The 26730-nt window shown below is 38.7% G+C and overlaps 2 protein-coding genes across 3 annotated transcripts; one reads left to right on the forward strand and one right to left on the reverse strand.

Annotated features, from left to right (window-relative positions):
* Positions 1-741: 741 nt before the first annotated feature.
* Positions 742-5974, reverse strand: LOC132115739 (acetylcholine receptor subunit delta-like). Its single transcript, XM_059524151.1, has 12 exons — positions 5616-5974; positions 5067-5212; positions 4860-4904; positions 4542-4651; positions 4302-4457; positions 4085-4197; positions 3803-4003; positions 3528-3639; positions 3235-3349; positions 1888-2098; positions 1668-1786; positions 742-1148 (listed from the first exon to the last, which is right to left on the reverse strand). The coding sequence occupies exons 1-12, from the start codon at positions 5671-5673 to the stop codon at positions 966-968; spliced, it is 1569 nt and encodes a 522-aa protein (XP_059380134.1). The 5' UTR covers positions 5674-5974; the 3' UTR covers positions 742-965.
* A 1760-nt stretch (positions 5975-7734) lies between these two features.
* LOC132115738 (calcium/calmodulin-dependent protein kinase II inhibitor 2-like) lies at positions 7735-10040 on the forward strand. Of its 2 annotated transcripts, XM_059524150.1 has the most exons (3): positions 7735-7866; positions 7958-8146; positions 8745-10040. In XM_059524150.1, the coding sequence occupies exons 2-3, from the start codon at positions 7978-7980 to the stop codon at positions 8813-8815; spliced, it is 240 nt and encodes a 79-aa protein (XP_059380133.1). In that variant the 5' UTR covers positions 7735-7866; positions 7958-7977; the 3' UTR covers positions 8816-10040. The 2 variants fall into 2 exon arrangements, with proteins under 2 accessions (XP_059380133.1, XP_059380132.1); XM_059524149.1 differs by having other exon boundaries at positions 7756-8146.
* Positions 10041-26730: the final 16690 nt, after the last annotated feature.

Consider the following 26730-nt stretch of genomic DNA (forward strand, 5'->3'; position numbering starts at 1 on the left):
TAAATTACAAGATTGTGTGTGCACTGATAGGGAGAGGGTGCTAAATTGGACTGTTTGTGCAAGGACAGTCATTATTGCTTTTCTAAGCAATCAAATGTTTGTTTGTTTTTACCTGGCAGACAAAATATGCAAAAAAATTCATAGACTTGCATTAAAGGGGAACACCCTGGCAACAACCCACAAACCCTTGCATCATGAAAGCGACATTTGCATGGGTTGGTTTGCACACAAAATCAAGTTTTCTCTATTTCAAACCCATTATTATTACTGTGTCTGCTTCACTGTGTTTCCAGCACCAAGGAAGATTTATGTACTTCACGGTCTATTACACTCTGCATAATCAAACCTCTATATTTTTTCATTCCAGACGCTTTTCTCCTTCTCCTGTCCCTGTGGTGATGTATAATAGCCTCAATAACACAACAGTGCTAATTATGAAAGGGAAAGATGATGAACAGATTTTGAGTGCAATACTAAACCCTAGTGGTGAAACATTGCAGTGCAGTATTTATGATTTATTTAGACATGCAGCTGGTTTGTGAGCTGTTCCATTTTTAACTGTATTTATAATTTAAAATAGTGGGTTCTGCTTTCCTTGCATATCTAAGATCCTTTTGATGGATTAGGTTGCTTCTGTTCTGAACATGTCCCTGTGAGAGTGTTCTGCAATAACAACAGCAAAAATAGCTGATAAAAAAACTTTGACTGTTTACCCATTGAAACAGCAGTTACACCCAGAAGGCAAAGACAAGCATTATTATTTTATTCCCCTTCTCACAGCAAAAGAGGTTCACTCTGCACACTTATTAAACCACATACATAATATTAGCAATCAAGCCTGCATAAATGGAGAGTAATTTATATTTGTGCTTTGCATTGATGTCAGAATATCCTTTATGACATTTCTGAGAGTGCTGTAGCTATTATTCATTATTCATCTAGCACAGTGGTGTGGTGTAGAGAGGTCATGAAAAGCGCTTGTTTTCTTCTGTATAGGTGAAAGTGTCTCCTTGGAAGGGCAGCACTGGTGGCTGGTTGTAGATACCCGTCAGGAAGATGCATATGGTTCCCAATGTCATAACTGGAGTGACCACATAGAAGCAGAGTCGGTCCACTGTCCTGGCAATCCCACTCCAGTTGTCCTTTTCCTGAATTCAAACATGTTTAGTACTTAAATTCATCATTCAATAAAATGGATTAAAAAATGTTTAATTAATCATTGAAATAAAATAAGTTAAAATTTAAATATAATTTTTATAAGATACATTTATAGTGGAAATTATTAATTATGTATTCCTTTATATGCAACCAACAATGTAATTATTCAAATAGTAAAATATATTAAAAAAATTATATTATATTGTTATTGCAAACCAATTTTGTTTTTCATGTATATGAATATGAATCTGGTTTTATCTTTTCAAACTCAAGGTGAAAGGAAATGTTACCCCCCCCCCAAAAAAGGGTAAAAGTATCACTACAAATGGTTCCAAAATAGATGCAGTGGAACATATATTTTAATTATGACACCTTAATTACTATAAAAATCTGATGTATCAAATAGTTTGACGTTTTCTCTATACGTTTATAAAGCTTAAGGCATTAAAGTGTTAAAAAGGGGAAATCTTCTCCTGCAAAGTGTTTACTGGATTTAATTGTCTTCTTACCTCATTATAGTCATTTTTGTCGTGCATGTGCTTAACAATGTAATTGGCTCCTTCCACAGCTGGTTTCATCTCATTGTACAGCTGTTCCGACACCTCTGAGTCATTACTGGATGTGTACGCTGTAAATAATTTACTCTTTTAATGGCATTAAACTGTGATAACACTTTAAATATGATCATAATGTGAGTTTAAAGTGTCATGCTGATCACGTGGGACTGACTGGCTTTGGGAGTGGGGCGAGCAGCCATGCCATGCCTCTCAGACTGCTTCTCAAACATCAGTTCACTGCGTGATTTAACACTATAGTACTCCTCAGCCTGGGCGATGTACCCCAATGAGCTGGAACGCCTTGGCAGTGCCCCCTCCAGGCTGGGTTTGTCATCGTCTGGACGGGACATGTGCAGAAGACGAGGCAGTTTCTCCAAAAAGAACTGTAGCAGATGAAATGGCAGAGAATGAAAATTCGCCAAAATGAAAATTTGCTGAAAATGTACTTACCCTTAGATCACCCAAAATGTAATTGAATTTGTTTCTTTGTTAGAACAGATTTAGAGAAATTTTGCATTATATCACTTGTTCACCAGTAGATCCTCTTGTTAAGCAAAAAGCCATGTGTTTGTAAGAAACAAATCCAACATAAAGCGTTTTAACTTTAACTTTACTATAAAAACACTACAAAATCCCAAATAACGCTTTCTCCCATGAAAATGTCCCTCCTCTGTTGTCCTCTTACATCAAAATCCACCAAAATTAAAAAAATAAAATAAAAAGAGTTTTGGACTGTTTTCACATGTAAATGATTCTTGATCTGTGCATATGTCTCACCTGATTCAGATGAGACAACTTTTTCACTGGAGAAAGCAGTATTATGGATATATGTTTTAGAAGGAAGCAAAGAACTTGGATTTGTTTCTTTTCGACTGCATTTGTGTGGATTTCTTATAAACTATTATGTTTTTATCAGATGTTCAGACTCTCATTCTGATGGAAACCATTCATTGCAGAGGATCCATTGATATAATTCTAATATTATACATCAATACATCTGCAATTCGGACATCCTGAGGGTGAGAACATTTTCAGCAAATTTTCATTTACCAACTGCTTTTGTTTCTCTTTTATAAGTCACTTTGGATAAAAGCATCTGCTAAATGGATAATAAATAAAAATAAATCAATACAATGTTTTTCTTCCTCTTTTATATGTCACTTTGGATGAAATCATCTGGTAAATGCATAGGTAAAAAAATAAATGTAATCTTTAGCAAATCTCAATTCTTTTTTCATACTTTAAATTATACTTGTTTTTTATTTTTGTTTATTTAGGAAAAAATACTACAGAATGTTGAACATGAAATTAAAATAAATTGAACTAATTTTTAATTACAATAATTTTTTTTTTTAGTGCATCTCTATGCATATGCTACCATTACACAACATCCATTTTTGGTCACAATAGTCAAAGTTTGTCATGATTGAGATTATCAGTTGGGTTGGGTTCACATGCAAAAAACAAACAAACAACAACAAAAAAAAAACTTTATCACACAGACAAGTGAGGGCCTGACCTCTTTTGTCCATTCTGTCATGACATGGGTGCTCGGGGTCCGAAAATGCAAGTTGAGCACAATTACGCAATTCAATACCACTATAGTGACCAGTACCATGATAAACATCAGATACCTGTCAAATTCAAAAACATTCATTTTATTTCTATTTTACTGTTATTAATAGAAATGAAATTTATATAAAAAAATAACTATAGCATACTTTAGTGCATTATGTTTTTAAAATCAATACTTAGTATACTATATCAGTGATACTGAAACATTCCCAAGGAATATATCTGATGATGGCATACTTCACGATTAAGGGAACTGCCATAGACGTCTCAGGCAGACGCTGTGAAATCAGCAGCAGAAACACAGACTGAGCCAACAGCACAGAGATGGATAACGTCATCTTCTCACCACCTCAAACAGGAAAAAGATGTAATGACATACCGTTTTTTGACCTATGTTATATATGGATTCTTATATATGTAAAAAACGTATTGACTGTCATTGTCTTTCTGTTATACTGCGACAATATGGTGTCAATGAACCTTAAAATACCATAAACGGCAGGATCACTCACTGTCTGCAGGCAGGTAGTAGACGAGTGAGGCCAAGAAAGAGATGAGCACGCAGGGAATGATTATATTCACAATGTAGAACAGAGGTTTACGTCTAATGATGAGGTAAAATGTGATGTCCTGGTGCTTGTTGCTTTCCATTGGGATGTTTTTATAAGTGTTTTTCCTGGCAGGCTTGTGAACAATTTCCCACTCGCCATTTTCTGCAAGAGAGGATCCACAGATAGATTTTGTATATAAATGAAACATTAGAAAAAGAGAAAGATCTTTGTGTCAGATTTCACCTGTGAATCCCTCAGGATCAATAATGATCCATTCCACCTTGTAGGACTTTCCATCCTCATCCTGCTCCTCTTTCAGATGTAAGCTAATTTCTTTGGCGTTGTAAGTTAATGAGCTGATTGAGACAGAATGAGTGCCGTGGGGGTCATTAGGCAATAAAATATATGAAGCAGTTCATATAGTAGTTCATTCTTTCGATAGACATTAAAAAAAACGTGCCTGAACTTTAGTGAGCAGTTCTGCCAATCAAAAGGGAAGTAGTTGACATTAATAGAGCAGGAGCTGCGAAATATAGCTGGAGGCAACCAGTACACATATCCACTGGGATAGATCAAAACGTTGCAGTAATAGGCCACCTGGAACTGGGCATCATTGCTATTTCAAAGAACAACAAAATTAAAACATTATGTAAAATACAGAACTATTGAGGAATGAAACATGACAGAGAAATGCGCCTACTTGTTTTCGAGAACAATTTCTGGCAACCACACCATACTTGGTGGCAGGCGCAGGACAGAAATGTTATCAAACTCTGTTTCATTCCACTTAAGTCTATAATCAGTCCAGCCCTACAGAAGTCAAGAGACAACAAAAACATACAATATATAAAATACATATCAACACATATATATACAGCATTCATATACTGTATATGGCATTATGTACAGTATATAATGTACAGTATATATATATATATATACATATATTTTGAATTTCATTATATATTACATATACATTATACATGGCACAATGGAACAATTAAAATAATGTACTTACATGCTCCATCCACACATTTGTTAGTAATGTTTCATCAACTTCTTTCTGTCATGGAAAAAACGCCTTTGTTAGACAGACTTGCACAGTATCAGACAATATTTATTTGACCGATATCACAGTATATGGAATAGCACATATGTCTGGTATATAATACCTTCTCTGTTCTGTGTACAAAAACTGCTTATAGTGGCAATATTATTTACTCACCAAGGAAATAAGATTGGAAAGTGTCAGCGCCAGGTAAATATCTACAGTATCATCTTTATTTTTGACCGGACGAAGCTCTTTGTTGTAGCGGCGCTCCTTAAAAAGGTAGTTGATGAGGCGTTCCTCTTCATTCCGGCCCCAACATTCTGCAAAACATGGTGAAAGTCAGTCCTACTAGTAGCTGCTCAGAATCCCTTTAACAGATAAATATTGTTAATGAACACATCTTCACCTTTCAGAAAGTTTTACCAAAAATGTATTTGCCACATTCTTATGAAGAAAATATCTTATATGGATGTAGTTCTCTTACAAAAAAACTATATCAGAGGTAAGCAACTATTAAAAACAACAATGATAATCTACTGGTTCAATAACAATCTTTTATAAAACACATTCAGCATACAGCATACAGTGCTGTAACTTACCATTTAGTAGTTGTGTTACTATATAAACATGAAAAAAAGAAAAAACTAAAGCTGACAGATTAAGCGTCATAAAATTCCACATTCTAAATATGAAACTATTAGATGTTAATTTAACTTGTCCTACCTTGCAGAAAGAAGAAAAACAAGGACACCGTCAAAAGATGAAGAAAGCTTCTCATCATTTCATGCCGTTGTATGACTTCCTATTACTGTTATTGTCATGCCCGTCTAAGGCTTTCCAGCACAGCTTTTCCCTTGACTGACACAGACAGGTGTGGAATCAATACAGACAGGAAAAAAGCAAACACATAATCTCCAATGTTGACTAACTGCACTAAAGAGACTGTAGGGGATTCTCAACGTTATTTAACAGCCTAAAATGAGTGAGCGAGGAGGTCAAGAAATATAGGCCTATATGTTATCTTCCAAGTTCTTATCTCAATCAAGAAGTCAACCCAAACCACTCCTCATCAGCTGCGGGATGCCAACTGCTCCACTCTCCACTTTTGTCCACATGACTAGTCTAAAAATGGATCAACTACATTCCAGTAGTCATCCTATAGTAGGCCACCTGTCAACAAAACAGTATGTGTTTACACTGACCTTGAGTCTTTCAGGCAATAGGATTAGACTACCACTATTCAAGTTCTAGGATGTCTCTGCCCCTTTTGGGGTTAGTAATGGCGTGAGACAAGGAGGGATTTTGTCCCCAATTTTGTTTCATCCTTACATGGATGATCAATCTAAATGTTTGAATGCTTGTAAAACTGGGTGTATGATTGGGAATATTCTAGTTAATCATATTATTATCCAGATGATCTTGTGGTGTTTAGTCCTAGCAGTGCTGGTCTTCAACAGCTTTTAAATATGTGTTCTGATTATGGTCTTGAACATGACATTTTAAATAATCCTGATAAGAGTGCGGTTATGATTTGCAGAACTAAGGAGGATAAAAGTATAAAATTTCCAGTCTTCAAGTTGTCTAATAAGAGTCTTACTGTGTCTGCGAAAGGAAAATACCTTGGACATTTCATCACAGAACGCATGACAGACGATGGGGATATTGAAAGACAACGCTGTATGATGTATATGCAGGCAAATATACTTTTACGCAAGTTTAGTTTCTGTTCAGATGAGGTGAAGGTGTCACTTTTTAAAGCATATTGTACAACACTTTATACTGCTCATCTGTGGTTCACCTATAGAACATCTAGTTTATAGAAAGTTCCGAGTAGCTGAAAATGAAAATTTTACTAAAGAGACCTACAGTAGATGGCATAGTGCAAGTGTAATGTTTGTGAGTGCATCAGTAATCACCTTTAAAGCACTGTTACGACATCTTATGTATAGATCTATCTGCCGGCTAAATTATAAAAAAAATGAGATTACTGTGGGTCTATAAAATATAAGGGTTAGTACTACATCGTATCAGTCAAAGCTGTGGAGACATTGCTATTGTTGCATTTTGTAACTTTTTATTATGTGTGGTAGATGCTGTTGGTTGTATATGGTGTCCTATTGTCTTGTTTTATTTATTTTGATTTATTTTATTTTTATTTTTTTTGTAACTTTAGTCTGTATATAGACTAAAAAAAGATTGCTTGATTGATTTGAAATAACCAGCAGAGGGAGCCAAACGATAACTCAAGGCTTTTTACACATTCAGCCATATTTACTAAGTGCTTTGGCATAAAATTTGGGGTCAGTGAGGTCTCAATTCACTGTTAAAATAAAAATTAAATAAATAAGCACTGCTATAGCTGGTTACATCGTTCAAATTATTTGCGTAGCCTATATTTTAATTTAGTCAAATTCTTGTTACTTTACTAAGTAGCCTACAAAAAAGCTGACGAGCTGATGAATACTAGGCTAATAGTTAGTCAAACTGGGTGCCATCAACAACTGGAATACATACTGAAATTAAATAGCCATCTGAACCACAAATTTTCAATTGTTTACCAGTAACAAGCTAGGCTACTTGAAACTATTGGGATGCGGAATAAGAAATAAAAACGAATGACTAATGTATATTGGCGTACACAGTGAAATTAAGAAATAACACATAGTTTTGAATTACTTTATAGTAACAGACACCTACTAGTAAAACGCCTGACTATTGTAAGTTATTGTGCAGCTACTGTCTTTCACTCGCGCATCTTTATTTATTTATTTATTTATTTATTTATTTATTTATCCTACTCCCTCCCCCTTCAAACCCGGATGAATGACTTCACTTTGCCGTCTGGGTTTCCTTTATGGTCTCGGGATCTCCCTGTATTTCTCACAAGAGCTCATCTGCAGGCGGACGCATCCCTCCTCTCTCCGGTACAACCGACGGACCTGCAGATAGTCATTCCAGGGTCTTAGGCTGGACTGTATGTACCGACATTGAGTAAAAAGAAGCAGTCTACAAAGACGTTATCGAAAACTACCTACAAATAATATTCGCTTTTCATCCGACCTTAGCTGGAAACTTGAGTACAGACATGTCCGAAGTGCTACCATACAACGAGGGGAAGATGAACGGCTACGGGGCGGACAGTGATGTCAGTCAGCTCTCCTTCAGCTGTCGACTGCAAGACACGAACTCGTTTTTCGGAACATCACAGTCCAAAAGGCCACCGAAACTCGGACAGATTGGCAGGGCAAAACACGGTAAGTATCAAGCGAGTTAATTTAACTACTTACCTATAATAATGGCTAATAATCATGACAAACATAGCACAGCCATAAATTCATATTAGGGAAACACATGAGACTAAAGTAATACAAAAGCATAAATTTGAATATGAGGAAATAAATGTGAATAAAAATCAAATCTGTGATATAAAAAAAAGATTTGATGGAGCATGTTTGTTACGCAAAATGAATTTATATAAAAACATTTTAATAATACCTTACAGTAAACATGCATGTATTGTCTTATTAAATGTATAATTTTCACTGTGAATTATATGGGGTTTTTTTTACTTTTACTTTTTATTTAACATTTATTCTTACAATATTTTACAGTAAATTTAAATTTATATTTCTAGTTGAAATATTTTATGAGGGAACCTACAGCTAACCAGTTACAGTATTTAGTTTTTATAGCATGGTTTTTCCATTAAAATACTTTCATATAGTAGATACTTTTAAAAACAGCTCTAAATAGCACGTTTTCCTGCAGACACAAATAGATAAATGCCACTTTTTTTGCATGTATGCATACTATTTGAAAGCTCCACTAAACATCTCTGTCTTCTCTCCGCAGTGGTGATTGAAGATGACCGAATAGACGAAGTCCTCAAAGGGATGACAGACAAGTCGTCTCCCGGCGTGTAAAATTGAACGATTATACCTCGTCAACCTTTTCTTTTAATCACCGGTTTGAAGCACTTGTCGCCTGTGCATGTGAACGAGAGGTGAAGATGATGATGATTCAGTGTACGAGTACAGGACGAAGGACGAAGAGCCACTCTGGACAATGGGTTAAAATAGCGAGCAATGAAGATGCTGGCAATTCTCCAACTGAAACCCATCCCAAACTGCTGCTGTGAAGAACACTGCCCAAGATTTCTGGTCATTTAGCCCCTTGTCTCGTAGACACCATTGTTCTGGGTGTGAGATTTCATAACGACATCAACAAACAGACCCCCCCCCCCCTCACCCCCGCCCACCCTTGTTTCATAGGCATCTTTAACACTATGAGCTACTCGTTCAAGGGAGCTGTCCGTTTCAGCACCTGATGCACAACTTGACTGTCTTTCCAGAGAAATAAGCTATATTTTTATCTTGCTTGGAAATGGGATGATGTATGTAATCGAGGGAAGATTGATTACATGTTTTATTCACTTCCTCCACATCTACATCCATTCCATTTTCAATCCTTGACTGAACATGCCCAGAATACATTTTATAGCCAACAAAGCCACTCAACGCCAGTAAGGAAGATCTGAAGAATCAACAATGGAGGGAAAATGAGAAGGAGTACCTCTTGTTTGATTTATTGCGTCTTTTCTATGACTGTTTATTTGTTTGTCGTCGTGTATAGATTAATATATACGGTTCTCTTTGCATGAACTTTTCTCTTGTGCCATTGCGGGTGTTTCCACCTATTTTAAACCCAGGCACGCTTGTTTTTACCGAAATCAATATTTGTATTTTTTATATCTGAATATTTGTTACTCAGAACGATATTAATAGACAGGGTATGTGTAGATACAGAGGCATAAAACATAATCAAAAAGGACAGACTGAATGTTATTTTGGGGAAGAGGTTTCACACATCAGCATTAACATGCTTTCCGTTGCAATAAGTGATCATGCCTTTGTTGATAATGAAATGGTTAGGAAATATAATTTCAGAGTTCAGTATGTTCAACAGCACACTCACTGTAATTACATCAGTAATTATGTAATTTTATTTTTAATTTTTTTGAGCATCTCAGTTGATTATTTATTTGTTTGTTTTTGTATTATTTTGTGTATGGTTTATTGTGCATGAAATATTTTTCAAGCTTCTAACAATTTATGAAGCAAAAAAAATGTGCACACATGTCTCTACATTCTAAAATGAATGAATAAATTAAGTCATTCATGATGGGGTTTTCTTTCATTTTTTGCCAAAATAACTGAAAAATCTGAATATAGTTCCACAGTCTAAATAACTAGCAACAACCAATCCTGAGTGAAGAAGAAAAATAATTAACTGCAGGTCATGGGCTGTCCTTTAATTTAGATCTAATCTGGTGAATATGAGAGGTATCTGTTGCTCTTAATGCAGGAATGAGACTGAATGGGATCAATTCAGTTGTTTTCAGAAATGCTGAGAACTAATCAGCAAACAAACAAGCTTCATAGCTCAGTCTGCGAGTGCCAAGTAGACATGCAAACCTTCAACTGGTTTAAATAAACTTGCAGATAAAAATACATTACTGAAAATAATTAGTCGTCTATTGCAAAGCTGCCACACGGCAGCGGCGCTATATTCATGTTGCCTCGAACAACTCCGGAGGCTTTTCGTCATACAAAGCAAATGTTGCCATCTTACAGCTCAGTTATCGATTGTAATGAAAATGACCTTACAGGACTTCAGGTAATATTGTTGTCGAACAAATCTTGTCGCTAGAACGATTGTTTTTTTCTTTTTATTTGTTCCTTAACAAGTTTCTTAAGAGTAGGATAGTGAAAAGTGACTCCACTACCAAAAATAATAACCAATCAAACTATTAGGCTACTATTAGGCCTTTTGCGAGGCAGGAAAGGTTTTTTGGGGGGTCAGACATGCGCTCCAACACCCATATATTAAAGGAATACTCCACCCCAAAATGTCAATTATCACTTACCCCCATGTCATTCCAAACCCGTAAAACCTGCTATGTTCGATCGGCCATTTAAGTGAGTGACAGTGACATGACATACAGCCAAGTATGGTGACCCATACTCAGAATTCGTGCTCTGCATTTAACCCATCCAAAGTGCACACACACAGCAGTGAAAACACACAAACTGTGAACACACACCCGGAGCAGTGGGCAGCCATTTATGCTGCAGCGCCCGGGGAGCTGTTGGGGGTTTGGTGCCTTGCTCAAGGGCACCTAAGTCATGGTATTGCCAGCCCGAGACTCGAACCCACAACCTTAGGGTTAGGAGTCATACTCTCTAAGCACTAGGCCATGACTTCCCCCTACGACTTCCGTTGCCGCTAGTTCTTTGAAGTCAGCTTGGTGTGTCCGGGCCTATAAACAGCAAATTACACTGTCAAAGTCCAGAAAAGATTGAAAGACGTCATCAAAATAGTCTGTCGGCTGACATAGAAGAGATTAGGCAGTTTGAGTGATGTGGAGAGATACAGAGGAGACTGTTGACAAAGGAATTGTTGAATAAAGTCATTATTTTTGTTTTCTTCGCTTACAAACACTATTCTCGTCGCTTTATAATGTTACGGTTGAAAAACTGATGGCAAATGGAATATTCTGATGATGCTTTTCATACTTTTCTTGACCTTGACAGTCTAATTTACTTGGCAGTCTATAGGACAGTCATAAGCCTCCTGGTTTTCATCCAAAATATCTTAAATTGTGTTCCGAAGATGAACAAAGCTTTTACGGGTTTGGAACAACATGTGGGTAAGTGATTTATGCCAAAATTTTCATTTTGGGTTTGAGTATCCCTTTAAGCTAAATAATTTGTGACAGTAATTTCTGACAATAATTAACACAATTTTAGTACTGATCGATCATCAAACTGATTAAAATAATGTTCGAATAAAATAAAACACACTGGAAGGGTGTGAGTCCGGTGGTAGGTTGACGGAGGGAGTTCTGTGCGTACTCGGCCCACCCCAGGAATTGGTTCCAGGAGTTCTGGTGGCCGTGACAGAAGGTACGGAGGAAGCGTCCGATCTCCTGGACCTTCCTCTCCGTCTGCCCGTTGGACTGCGGGTGGTAGCCGGAGGACAGGCTGATGGCCACACCTAGGAGGGAGTGAAATGCTTTCCATACCCGGGAGATGAATTGGGGGCCCCGATCCGACACTATGTCCTCTGGAATGCCGAAGTACCTGAAGACATGGTTAAACATCTGCCGTTTCCATGGCAGTGAAAGTGAAAAGTGAAAGTGAAGTGACATTCAGCCAAGTATGGTGACCCATACTCAGAATTTGTGCTCTGCATTTAAACCATCCGAAGTGCACACACACAGAGCAGTGAACACACACACACTGTGAGCACACACCCGGAGCAGTGGGCAGCCATTTATGCTGCGGCGCCCGGGGAGCAGTTGGGGGTTCGATGCCTTGCTCAAGGGCACCTAAGTCGTGGTATTGAAGGTGGAGAGAGAACTGTACATGCACTCCCCCCACCCACAATTCCTGCCGGCCCGGGACTCGAACTCACAACCTTTTGATTGGGAGTCCGACTCTCTAACCATTAGGCCACGACTTCCCAATGGGGAGACCCTTCAGAGGAAGAAGACGACATGTTTTAGAAAATCTATCCACAACAATCAGAATACATGTGTTATTATCAGAGGGAGGAAGGTCGGTCATGAAATCCACTCCCAGGTGTGACCACGGGCGGTTGGGGACGGGCAGAGGATGGAGTTTGCCAGATGGTAGATGGCGATGACTCTTGGACATGGCGCAGCTGTTACATCCAGTCACGTACCTTCTGACATCCGAGGCCATGTTGGGCCACCAGAAGCGTTCCCGTTGCAACGAGAGGGTTTCATTGACCCCCGGGTGACCAGTGCCAAGTGATGTATGGGTGGCATGGATGAGAGGAGTGCGACGTGTCCTAGGGATGTACTGGTGTCCTGGTGGGCAACCCGGCGGATCGTTGGCAGGAGTTTCAGCTGGAGGTAGGGTTTCGGCAGACCAAGTGATAGGGGCAACAATAACTTTGTCTGGGAGGATGGGTTCGGGGTTCTCAGACCTCTCTTCGGGTGAGTAACATCTGGACAGAGCATCGGCCTTAACATTCTTTGCCCCAGGGCGGTAAGTGATGGAGAACTGGAAGCGGGTGAAGAATAGCGCCCAGCGGGCTTGTCTGGGGTTGAGTCTCTTGGCTGCCCTAAGGTATTCCAGGTTTTTATGGTCAGTGAGAACTTGAAAGGGGTGTTTGGCTCCCTCCAGCCAATGTCTCCACTCCTCCAGGGCAAGCTTGATGGCGAGGAGCTCCCTGTTGCCAATGTCGTAATTTACCTCCGCCGGGTTGAGCTTCCTGGAGAAGAAGGCACATGGATGGAGGCGGCTGAGCGTCCCCTGCTGCTGAGACAGGACCGCACCCACTCCGGTGGTAGAGGCGTCCACCTCCACGACGAATGGTAAATCAGGGTTAGGATGCATGAGGAGTGGGGCGGTCGTAAAGGCCAGCTTCAGGGCCTGGAAGGCTTCAGTGGCGGCTGGAGTCCATGACAGGGACTTGGGCTTCTGACGAAGAAGGTTGGTTAGAGGACTGGTTATGGTACTAAAGTTCTGAATGAATCGTCTGTAGAAGTTTGCGAAGCCAAGGAATCGCTGTAGTTCCTTGATGGTGGTAGGAATGGGCCAATCCCGGACGGCGCTTATACCTTCCCCTCGTCCATCCGGATGCCACTGCGGTCGATGGTATAGCCAAGGAACTGCACTGAGGGCTGATGGAATGAGCACTTCTCTGCTTTTAGGTAGAGCTGGAAGTCCCTCAGGCGTTGCAAGACCTCCGCAACGTGGCGTCGATGTTCGGCCTGGCTCCGGGAATATATCAGGATGTCATCGATATACACTAGGATGAATTGATGGAGGAAATCCCGGAGCACCTCATGCATGAAATCCTGGAATACGGAGGCGGCGTAGCACTGGGGTATGGAGATGGATTGGTTGACGACAGGGCTTTCAATAGAGGTGGTGTAGACTGGTAGTGATTCGGAGGGACGTTCCACGGGAACTGGACAGCCGGAGATACATGATTGAAAGCAGGCTTCGCCCCACTTCAGGATTTCTCCGGTCTTCCAGGAGATCACCGGATTATGCTGCTCCAACCACGGGCGCCCTAGGATGATGTCAGCGGTGGAATGCTCCAGAACCAGCAGATGAATGTCCTCATGGTGAAGGAGTCCAGTTTGGAGAGAGATTGGACCCACGCAGTGGCGTACATACTTCTTGCTTAACGGCGTGCCGGTGATGGTGGAGATTTGGTAAGCGGCCAGCGTGGCCGAGGTTGGAAGCCTGAGTTGACGGCAGAGGGCGCCGGAGATGAAGTTGCCGACTGACCCAGAATCGAGGAGGGCGGAAACTGGAAGAGACACATCAGCCGTAGTAAGAGTCACAACAGTGGTGAGTGGTTTCATAGAATATCGTGAAGGAAGGATGGCACTCACGATGGGACGAGGAGGACGGATGGGGCACCCAGCTATGGTATGCCCCAGAGCTGCACAGTACAGACAGAGATTCTGGGCCAGCCGTCTTTGACTCTCCGCCATAGTGAGGCGGTAAGAGTCCACGAGCATGGGCTCGCTGGCTGGTTCTGGGGAGCTGACGTTCTCTGGTCGGCAGAGCGGAGAGGAGGAATGCGCCTGGCCCTGGTGCTCTTCTAAGCACGACTGCATACGAGTGGCGAAGCGGATGGACAGCTGGATGAATCGCTCGAGGCCGATGGTATCCTCGTATGCAGCGAGATGCAACCGCACTCTGGGCTCCAATCCTTGGCGATAGGTAGTGAGAAGGGCCTGTTCGTTCCACCCACTAGAGGCCGCCAGAGTTCTGAACTGCAAGGCATAATCATTGACAGACATATTCCCTTGTTTCAAGTTGTATAATCTCTCACCTATAGAGGAGTCCCAGACAGGTTTGCCGAAAACTTCCCGGAAGTGTTCGATGAAGCTAGAATATGACTGGGTTACTGGATTATTCTGGGTCCAGAGAGAGTCTGCCCATTGTAAAGCCTTGCCTTGTAACTGGGAGATAATGAAAGCTACCTTAGCTCGAGTTCATCTACCAATTCTTGGAAGGGATCCGTGAGGCTCATGCTTGTGTCTCTCGGTGTTGGTCCGGTCATCTGTTACGGATCACTCGGAGACAGAGGAGTAACAGATGAAAGATGTAATTTATTAAATGGACACAAGCAGAGGAGCGGGAAGTGAGGAGTGGATGGGTGTTGGGATCCGTGCCGGGAAGGAGGGTACCACACACACGCACCGTGGGGTCTTTAGGAAGGTCTTGGAGGTAATCCTTGGAGAGAAGATGGAAGAAGAGTCTTCGGAGGTTATCCTTGGAGAGAAGGTAAAGAGGAGTTAGTCCTAATAGTTAGCGCAGGAATGATCATGTCGCGAACGTGACCGGACAATGACTGGGTGCGTGTGTGTGGCTTTTGTGGTGCTGAGGTGGATGATAGGTGATGCGGATCAGGTGGTGATGATTAGTACTCAGGTGACGGTGTGCGCCGTGATTGTGTGGAGGAGGAACCTGGCGTGTTTGTGACAGGTGGCTACTTTGAAGAACCTAGAATATGACATATTTTCAGTTGTTTCACACTTTTTGTTATGTATATAATTCCATATATAATTCCACATGTGTTAATTCATAGTTTTGATGCCTTCAGTGTGAATCTACAATTTTCATAGTCATGAAAATAAAGAAAACTCTTTGAATAGGAAGGTGTGCACTATGGATTAAAATTAACATTTCTTTAAGACTGCATCAGTGATTTTATGCATAATTTTATTTAGCATCTGTTTTACAGCCATCCTGACCCAAGAAGGTTCAGTTTCAGTTCAAAAGTTTTATTTGCTGTATCAGTTTTCTTGATGACTCAAACGAATGGTGTGTAATGGGCCATGAAGTAGTGACTCAAATAGCACAGAAGAATCTACACAACCCTCAAGCTCCTTTTCTTATCGAGCTCTAAAACAGACACGAATTACATTTCAGCAGAGAATTAAAAATGAATGATTTCTGGTTTATTAATGCAGGCCTCTGAAAAGTTTGTGTTCTGCTGCGGCATGGTGCTGCGTTTGATGTTTCTCTGCAACAAATCCAGAGGAAAGGCATCAGAGCACGACAGGAGCTCCAGGAGGCAGGACACCCAGCGTTCGCTGCAGGAACGATCTGCATGTGCGCACCTCTCTGCTGACTCACACACACCAACATGTCATTGTGAGTTTGAATTTCAGATTGAATATTAGAGAATATTTAGGGCAGCATTCTGAATGGGAGAGAGGCTGCTGAGTATGTGAAAACAGATCATGCAAATCCAAAGAACATAAGAAAGGTCAGATGAGGAGAGACAGAAAAACAAAAAAGAGGCAAACAAGGTTTTTTTTCTTTTCTTTTTTTTTTTTTTTTTGATGAAGGGAGGGTCCGGCTGTCTTATTTTTGAAGCACACAAAATCTGTTTTTCATGTCATATCTTTGTTTTATCACCCATAATCTCAGATATCATGTGCATTCACATGCATTCTTTGTGATTAAAGTTTACTGAGAAAACTGCCTATAGTGACCAGGACAGTGCACCATTCAGATTTAATTTGAGGTAGCATAAAAGGATAAAGAATTCTGATTCAAATGTGAAGTTAAGGAGGTAAACCGGAAATAGAATTCAAATAACTTCTGTAAGCGTGGTTTTTCATATAATTTTTTTTCTGTATTAATTACACATCAACATGTTATCATAGATTACTTAGGGGTTTTTTTCCATGAACATAAAATTATATTAATAATTGTGTTTCAAACAGGGTTATTGTAGTTAACAAAAATTAAAAGCATTTGTAACTTAAAACTAAATATTTAAATATTGTTTCAGCTTTAGTATAACTTAAAATAATAAAATATCTACAACTAAATAAATAAAATCTAATAAATTTAATTAGAACATTAAAAAATGAATAAAAATTACAAAAACAACAAAATTACTACAACTTCAAAATAACAGTAGAAACAGGAAATATAAAATCTTAATAAAATATAATTTAAAATATTAATGGAAACTATGACAATATATCAATGATACTAACAATATGCCACTATGGAAATTTGTATTTAATATTTAATTTTGCATTTTAGATATATTTTAGTGTGATTATTTTAATTATTTATTAAATTGCATATTTAATTTATTAATTTATTGAATGTTTTTTATAACAATGTTAAGATAATTATTTAATTTATTTTATATTTAAATATTATTTTCATACATTTAATAAACAATATGATGGAAATTTTGATTGCTTTGTTAATTGTTTTGACAATATTGGATATATTTCAGAATATTTTCAGAAATATCTAACCATGCAGTTCTTCATATAACAGAATAAATAGTCAGCAGTTAACAATTAATTATTATTTTGTCACTGAACATTTGTGAGATTGTGTTGAATTGTACATTAGCCAGTTTAGGTTTGTGGGTTAAACTGAAATATGTCATACTGCACATCTATGGTATCTTTTGTTTGTTTTTATACTTCAGCAGAAAACACACTTTTTTTCCTTACAGGCTCTTGAGCAAAAAGTTTACAGTTCATAACTATGGAATTCTAGGCCATTGTCCTTCAATGACAAGAAGCTTTACATGGATGTTTCATGAATTGAGATTTTTATATAATCCGTGAGTGTGGGATTATCCTTTTATGGGACAGTAATGGGAAGCTGTATGCAGTGAAGTAAGCCGATGTATATGTCCTTAACATTAGCAGGATTAGATCCTTCACAAGCAGTACTTGACTCTCATTCATCCTTCACTACAGTGAATTTCTAAAGAATCAGCATTAATTGAAAAAGTTACTGAAACACAATTTAACATGTCTATGAAAATGCTTAGAAAAACTTGCATTGCCACCTTATCTTACTTCAAGTGTAATTTAGAATAAAATAAAAATTGTATATAAAATATTATATTATATTATATTATATTATATTATATTATATTATATTATATTATATTATATTATATTATATTATATTATATTATATTATATTATATTATATTATATTATATTATATTATATTATATTATATTATATTATATCATCCATCCTTGATTATAATCAAGGATTATATCCTTGATATATAATAAAAATTAATAGAAACTTCATTTTTATTCCAGTGTAGTTCAGATGAAGTAATAAATAGGTCAGTCTGGTAGAGACTATGGGGTAAAGAAAGACCCTTCTCAAGACTCAAATCATCCATATACTATTCTTAGTAACACTGCACAGTGTTAAATATACCTTTGTACGCTCTGTCTGACGTGTATTGTTTATTTGTCCTCCCTGCAAAGCTAAAAATAAATCACTTGATGTTCTTCTCCAGAAAGCAGTAAAAAGAGCAGAACAGATCTAAACAGTAACTGCTGAATTACAACTGAGTTCAAAATAACCCAAATGTGAGGAATTGAAACACATTCTGTCTGGAGAATAGCAGAGAGTGATAATATATTGTTACTTAGCCACTAGATTGACTAAGAGATAGGTCTCTTAAGGGAATAGTTCACCCAAAAATGAAAGTGTACTCACCCTCAGGCCATCCAAGATGAGTTTATTTCTTCATCTGTACAGATTTGGAGAAACAAGGACAATATGATGTGTAAAGAATATTACATTTGATTAAATATTGATGCAGGAATATAATATTGGTAAAACGATTACATGTAAATATAAACAAAGGTGTGATGGAAAGGTCAGCATTTCATTTCATTCAAAATTCCTAGCTCAAAGAGTTTTGTATATATTTGATCTGATGATGAATTGCATTTTAGTTGTGACTCACTGTATGTGTGAATGTGACCCATAATTCACTCTGCATTAGCTCACTGTGGGACTTCCCTCAAAAACCAGCTGCTGGAATGTATTCAAGCTAAATTGGGCCACTGTGTCTCTTGACCAATGAGTCTGTGTGTGTATCTGAGGGGTTCCTACTGACAATCTACAGAACACAACCAACTCATCGAGTCTGTTATGACAAGGAAAATCCTCTGATATAAAATCCAAGAAAAAGTAATGTTGGGATTTGTATTATGTCATTAAGATTTTATTAAATAAAACTAAAAGAGAGCTGACTCAGTCTGACTCAGTAAATTTACTTTATAGTAAATCACTTGCATACCATTTGCAATGAATGGGTGTCGTAAGAATGAGAGTCCAAACACCTGATAAAAACATCACAATAACTCTCAAGTAATCCATACTACCAGCAACTTGTTGAAATTATAACATAATTTTCATTTTTTGGTGAACTATATCCAATACCAAATATTTTTTTTATGGTTTGAATGCCTCTTCTGTATTAGAAATGTGTATTTAATAAAGTAAGTGTACAGCAAAAAAAAAAAAACCCACAAACAAACAAACAAAAAAAAACTTGAAAATGTTCAAAATGACTAGAGACCTCAGGACACAGAGCAAGTTTTATGCATCTTCATATCTTCAAATAACCGGCCATTTCACACTTCACATTTACTAAAGGTGACCTTCTCACATGTATATGTTTGAACACATCAGTTCTGGCATTTCTTTAGCATGAGTCAGACAATTTTCCTTGAAGCGTGCACTGTCATCTAGTGCGCAGAGACCCATCGTCATGGTAACGTGTTCTGGACTCAATAGTAGACTGTATTAAAAGAATGAGACGAAAGTGAGACTCTTTCTACTACCAAGAAACATCCATTCATTACAGTACAATGCCTATAGGCTATCAAAATTTTAAAATAAAGAAGAAAATGTGAATTATTGAATGAATAGTGTAGCAGATTTAGCTGAATCACGTACCCACTCCGGCTGAGTCCTCTGTGACATTTCTTCAGTAAAAATGTTTTAATTTTAAATGTAAAATAAAACAGGTAAAATTGCAAGTTAAGAAATTATTTTCAAAAGGCTTTTTTTTCCTCTGAATTTTTACATCTCATAGTTCTGTTTTTTGTTTATGTCATATAATGAAAAAAAGTTATTCTTTCTTTTTTACCTATTTATCTTCTTTTTTATTTTTTTATTCTGTTGCAGAAACGGGCTTCCATAAAGCCGTTTATCTGACACTGGTATATAAAAATGTAAAATAATATTGGAGAACTGGAATTCACAATTCAATTTAAACCTCGAAATAAGAAACATTTAAGAAATTTGCAAAACAAAATAATTAGATGCTGCACATATAACACACAATTTTGAATATAGGTATATATATATATATATATATATATATATATATATATATATATTTACTGTGGTCTCAGGCTTTTGGATGATGCTGTAGCCTATATAAACCAGCTCTATTTCAGTGTTTGTATTGTTATCAGAACCTCTCTTTGACAGGACTGTGAAAAGACCTATACCACCATATCATTCAACCAAGCTTGAAGAAGAAATCTTGGGACTTTGTTAGATCACAGTCTGATAATAAATTGACCACCGTGACTCATGCTCTTTTGTGTTCCTGATTAAATCTGTGAGGTCTTTGAACAAACTACTGGAATTATTGCGGTAGAGAGAAGCAAACTGGCAATAAGAGCCACACAGACAGCCAGTCTTCCACTGGATCCTCGCTGCCTGTTATGTAAGGTTAATGTACTATGTTGATAAGACTTGAAAAGGCAGGCTAAAAACTTATATAAAGACTCATGCAGATGTCTCAGTGCTGCGACAGGCTAAGAAAATATTTAGAATGATTTTGATAAGGGGAAAATACAGTGGCTGAGAGAGCTCAACTCGCTGCAAATAGAAAAAAAAACCTACAAATTAAGAAAACAATTTCATCAATTTTCAAACACACACGCTGCAAATACTCACAACACAACCAAATAAAGAAACATGACGCACAATAGAAAAAAAAGAAACAACTGCAAATTAAGAAAACATCTTAATCAATTTGACAACACGCGCTACAAATTCTCACAACACAACCAAATAACAAATGCACTGCAAATAGAAAAAAAACACCTGCAAACTAGGAAAGCAACTTAATCAAATTGACAACACACATACAAATGCACACAACACAACCAAATAATGAAACACACTGCAAGTGGAAAAAAACACCTGCAAACTAAGAAAACAACTTAATCAATTTAACAACATACATGCTGCAAATACACACAACCAACCAAAGAAACACCTGCAAATAAAAAAATGTATTTGGTTGTGTTGTGAGAATTTGCAGCACCTGCTGTCAAACTAATGATGATTTGTTGTTGCTATTTCTGTTTGCATGTGTTTTCTGAAATTGCAGCGTGTTAAGCTCCCTCAGCCGCCATAGGAAAATTTATATATACAAACATTTTTAAATGCAAAACCTGGTATGTTTTACCATTACATGTTAAAGTATACGACTTTATCTTGGTTAAATTTTGAAATCTTCTCTTGAAAACTATTAAACAAATGATCAATAATGCATTGAGATGCTGAGGTTTTGCACCATCCTTCTCCAAAATTAGTCTTTAGTCTCTTATTCACAATCTGAAAGCGAGCTTCAGGAGATGTTTTGGATAAGAGTGCACTCCATCTTGTTTTCTGAAGAGTAGTTATTGTTCAGAGGCTTCAGAAAATCAAACTTAGTGAATGATTTTTGCTGAGTCAGCTGCTACCTCCACTCTGGAGCCTGCCCTTCTTCCCCGATCTCCACACCGAGGTGTCAGGGTCATGGGTAAGACCATTCTCAGCCCATATCTTTAGTCCCGCCTCCAGTCATTATGCCAACGTGGTGGGGCTGAATGTTATTGGCTACAGGGTGATGCCTCAGGTTGAACAGATGCTCACAAGCTATCTGTCCCCCGTTAACAGCATCATCCTTGAAAGATCTGGGATTGCCCTCCAAGCTGCTGTGGACCACCTCAGTACTGGTGGGCCAAGGGGTACACAGCAGCAGGTCAAGCTGGTGCTTGCTTGCACTCCATGGCGGTGTTGCAGGCTTACCAAGCTGGTTTGCTGAAAGAGCTAGATGAATGTGAGGAAGTTAAGTCTGATGATATCTCAGAGTTCAGAAGGACCGCTGATCTGTCTCTACATGCCACCAAAGAGACCGGCATCAGCAGGTCTACGGCATTGCTGGTGGTGGTGGAGAGACACCTGTGGTTGACCCTGTCTGATATGAAAGTGAAGGACAGGGTCTTCCTCATGGATGCCCTGCTTGTGCATATAGGCCTGTTCGGCGACGCCAACAATTCCATCGTCATCAGGTTTCAGGAGGCTTGTAAACAGGTGGCAGCATTTCAGAAGTTCCTAGTTCAGCTAGTTCAGCTGCCCCCTACTGGTCCATCACTTCAGGGCATTGAGCTAGCCACTCTGATTCCATCAGAGGTCAGTCTCAAGAGACTTATTCCCTTAGTAGACTATTTGGCAGAGTGGAACCTTCTCCCAAATGTGTCTCAATGGGTCCTGCACACTGTAGATAGAGGCTACAGAATCCAGTTCGGTTCTCCACTGCCTTGTTTCTGTGGGGTTCTTTCCAATCTGGTGGGCACCGAGCAGGCTCTGGTAATGAAACAAGAAGTAAACACTCTCTTGGGGAAGGAGGCCATTGAGGAGCCTTGGTGTCCCTTCTCGACGGCTCTCCATGGGAGATTTCCATCAAGAGGGACCTCCTCTCTCAGACGCGTCCAGTTTTGTGCAAGAGCAAATGAAATGCACATGTTAGCGGAGAGATTCTCTAAATTTCTACATTTGTCGTCAAAATAACGATTCTCCACAGGGTTGGCCCACTCCACCTTGAAGGTCTACGTGGTGGCCATTGTGGCCTACCATGCTCTCTTGGTGGTCAGTCAGTGGGCAGGCATGATTACATGATTACAGGCAAGTTACATGATTACTCTGCGGTTAGCTGAGGCTGAGGCCTCAGGTACAATCCTGTGTTCCCCCGTGGGACCTAGCCATGGTGCTACAGGCTTTCTGTAAACCTCCTTTCGAGCCTATAGAGGAGATATCTGATCAACATCTCACTATAAAGACAACTTTTCTTCTGGCGATTTCTTCTCTTAAGACAGTTGGGAATTTGCAGGCCCTCTATCTATGGCCCCCTCTTATTTAGACTTTGCACCCAGTCTGGCCAAAGGTTTTTTCTACCCTCGTTTTGGTTATGTAGCTAAAGTTCCCTCCTTTTGCACCACCAGACCAGTTGCACCATCCAGACTAGTTCAAGCTTAATTGTATTCAAGCCGGTGGATGGTGGATGCCATTTGTCTTTCTTATGAGTCCTCTGATCTCCCCTCACCCTCGGGGTCAAGGCTCACTCTACCAGAAGTGTGGCTGTTTTCATGCAGGACATCTGCAAAGTTTGTCAGGTTCTATGGCCTCAATATTTGCTCCAGGCTCCTCTGCCCTAGCTTTCACAATAGGCAGGGGTTTGTAAGTCTGCTGGCGTGTGCATACTCATTCCCTTAGAATTTCGATGCAGCAAGGGGAACGTCTCTAGGTTACACATGTAACCAGAGGGAACGAGACACTATGACTCATTGTCATACTTCCAGCATTCCTGCAAACACTTACTTAATTTCCCAGAAGCTGCCGCTGTATCCATCGCACGTGCTTTTAAGTTTCCTGGTCTCTACATCACCCCACCTATGACGCCTTCCCCATCCATTGGACTGATTACAAACGAGATTCAGAGCGTGGTCATGCTGAAAGCGTTGCCATAACGTTTCGATACAGAGTCTCGTTCTCTCTGGCACCCATGGTTAAATGCATAACCTAGAGAGGTTTTCATCTGTCTCATAAAGTAATGTTAGTTGATCATTCCGTATTTATGAATGAAATTATTATTATAGATCAGTGGTCACTCATTCATTTTCAATTGGTAACGATGGTAAAGACAGTCAAAGATAAGACAAACGAGAATGACGTTTTTTATTAAAGGCTGCTAGAGGGCACTTGATTTTAAAATGTAATAATAGTTTTTAATCAAGGCTTGCACAAATTACCAGGCCAGTCTCAGAGTAGCAATAAAAATCTCTTTATGACCAACACTTGTAAACACAATATTTTATTTTACATAATTTCTAATCAAGCTGTCAAAAAAGTATGAAAATGTTGTTTGTGTGCTTAAAAATCCAAAGCAGTAGGCCATTTTACTCCAAATATTTGACGCGCTACTCCCGAATCTTATTAATAAAATTTCATTTATTAAAGTTAGAAGTTATAGTAAGTTATTATATTAAAAAAAGAGATTTACAAAAGTTGACTAAAATGTTTAACATGTCATAATTATGAATTTTAATCTCAGTTATGACATTATTGTCACGGTTCATGAATTCACTCTCTTTCGTCTAGCGTGTTGTTGTGTGTGTGTGTGTGTGTGTGTGTGTGTGTGTGTGTGTGGGCGTGGTCACTGATCAGCGTTGATCAGCAGCGCCAGCTGGTTTCAATTGTTTGTTCCTATATAAGTTCAGTAACTGGTGTTTCATGTTGTCAGATCGTTGTTTCTCCCCGGTGTGCTCCCGTGCTGTTCCTGTGTCCTTTGTTCCTGCCTAGTCTTCCTGTCTTCGTCGTTCGTTCCTGGATCGTCACTCAACACTGGATTACAGCTTCTTCACTAAGATTACTCACTCACCGGGATTCAAGGGATCGTCACTGGATCACCACCACCTGTTGTCCACCGAAGTCCCTGCGTCATCTGTCCATCAGCCTTGTGTCCGCCCGCCTGTGTCTCCTGTGATCTTGCTCATTTACCTGACCTTTTTGCTGTTTGTCAATAAATATGCCTTGCGTTTACATCCTGTGTCTGTCATACGTTACAATTATGAGACAAATTTTTATGACAAAGTGTCAACATTATGACATAAAAGCCAACGTTATTTAAATACTAGTTCATTGCAAAAGTGTTTGACTTATGTCACAATTATAAATTTTTACCACATAATCTCAACGCCCCCAAGGGGTCACGGCCACCCCTGTATAAACTCTGCCCCCCACCCCCCCTGTGGCAACCCCTAGGATTATTTGCAGTGGGTACTATTAATTTAAATGCAGAATGTAAATTCACAATAGTTTAAGAAGTGAAAAAAGTGCAGCACCTGCTGCAGCCACAGTTTTGCGTCTCTGAGCAACATTAAAGTGTTTAGTTCCTGAATGAATCAACCGTTTAAATGATTCGGTTCAATCGCAATGACACACTTATTAACAGTGACTCGCTGCCACCTATTGGCGGTTTTACATTTTATGGAACCTTTTCATTTTTTAAATAATTTCAAATATCAGTTTTCAATGTTTTATCTTTAAAAAATCAAAACATTATTTATTCCTTTGTAACTGCAGGTTAAAGTATTCCATGTTCCACGGAGCTACATTAAACAGTGTGTAAAAACATCTGAATAGCACTTCAGATGCAGCTTCTGTTTTATCTGCATTGCAAAGATCAATTTTGTTGATACTGATTGCATTTGCTTGGTAACAGCCCAAATGCAAGTATTTGACCTAAAATATGGTGCACACTTTTAGAAACAATGTTGTAAATGTAAAAAAAAAAAAAATCAGGTGTCAGCACAATTAAAAATAAGATATCAGCACAATAACACTCAGCAAAATAGTGTAATTATCGTTATCGATAAATCCTAGAACTCACAGATATAACTTTTTGTCTATATTGCAAACCCTTAATTTTTTTTCTCTTTATTTTAATGTGCCACCCCAAAATTTACTGTGGCCTCATTTGGCCACCCCTGTTAACATTTTCTGGGGGCGCCACTGCTGATAAAGTCATAATTATGATTTACCAAATAATTTTTTTTCTTATGTGTTGGAAATAATAGAATCCTTGAGTTACAGTAAGACATTGGTATTTTTAAAATAAACTACTTAGTTTAAAAAAATATGTTTTAAGGAATCATAATTTCTAAAATTCAACAGGCCCAAAAGTGCAAACAGACGATTAATGTTAATTTTTTTACACTTTTAAAATAATCCTGTTCCCCTGTGTTTCCATTTATACTTCAGAAACAAATGACAAAAATAGCTTAGTAACACATTTACTTCATCCTGCTATGCACTGAACTGAACTGTAAGTACATTAGCATTAGTCTTCACAGAAATTAGGGCTATGTGTTCTGCATTGTGTTTCTGAAATACCCTCTTGTTGATAACTCGAAAACAGCCCATAAAAGCAGATTACAGGCGGCGTATCTTTGTGTGTGTGTGTGTGTGTGTGTGTCCATGTGATTGTGTGAATCTCCCTCAGGAGGCTGCCTGGCGCCTGCTTGCTAAAGGCTCGCTTGCTCCAATCAATGTGGCAAGCCTGGGTACTTTAGGCAGTTGGGAGATGTGCTTGCCTGGATCAATGAGCAAGAGCTGGCAGCCTGTTACAGACTGACTCTTATTAAAACAAAGCACGACTACAGAAACTGTGGAGAGAAGTTGAGACAAAGCAAGTTTGCCTCTGAACGTGTGTGTGGGGGGTTAATGCCAAAAAAATGGTAAATGATTATGCTGATAAGATCATGCCCATGTAGTGAAATTATCAATGCAAATGCCTGATGAATTATCTCAGAAGTTAGTTAAAGAACTTTGATCAGCATCAAATGTTTGCTCAAGGGAAGCATTAACCTTCCTGTTTTTCAGAATTAATCGGGTCCTTCAGCTATTGGCATGGGGCCATATGTTGATCTGACCCCAGATGTCATTGACGTGTGTTTTTAGCAAAGGCAAGACGGAGGACTTGTCCATGTTCTGTCCAATGATGCCTGTCTAAAAAGACCTGCAGTAGAAAAGAAAGAGAGTGAGTACAATCACTACAATAATAAATCAATGTGTTCTTTCACTGAGCCAAGAAACATTTCCTGCCGATCAGAACGACCTGATGAGGGAAACGAATAA

Source organism: Carassius carassius, chromosome 35 (assembly GCF_963082965.1).
Source record: "Carassius carassius chromosome 35, fCarCar2.1, whole genome shotgun sequence".
Lineage (NCBI taxonomy): Eukaryota > Metazoa > Chordata > Actinopteri > Cypriniformes > Cyprinidae > Carassius > Carassius carassius.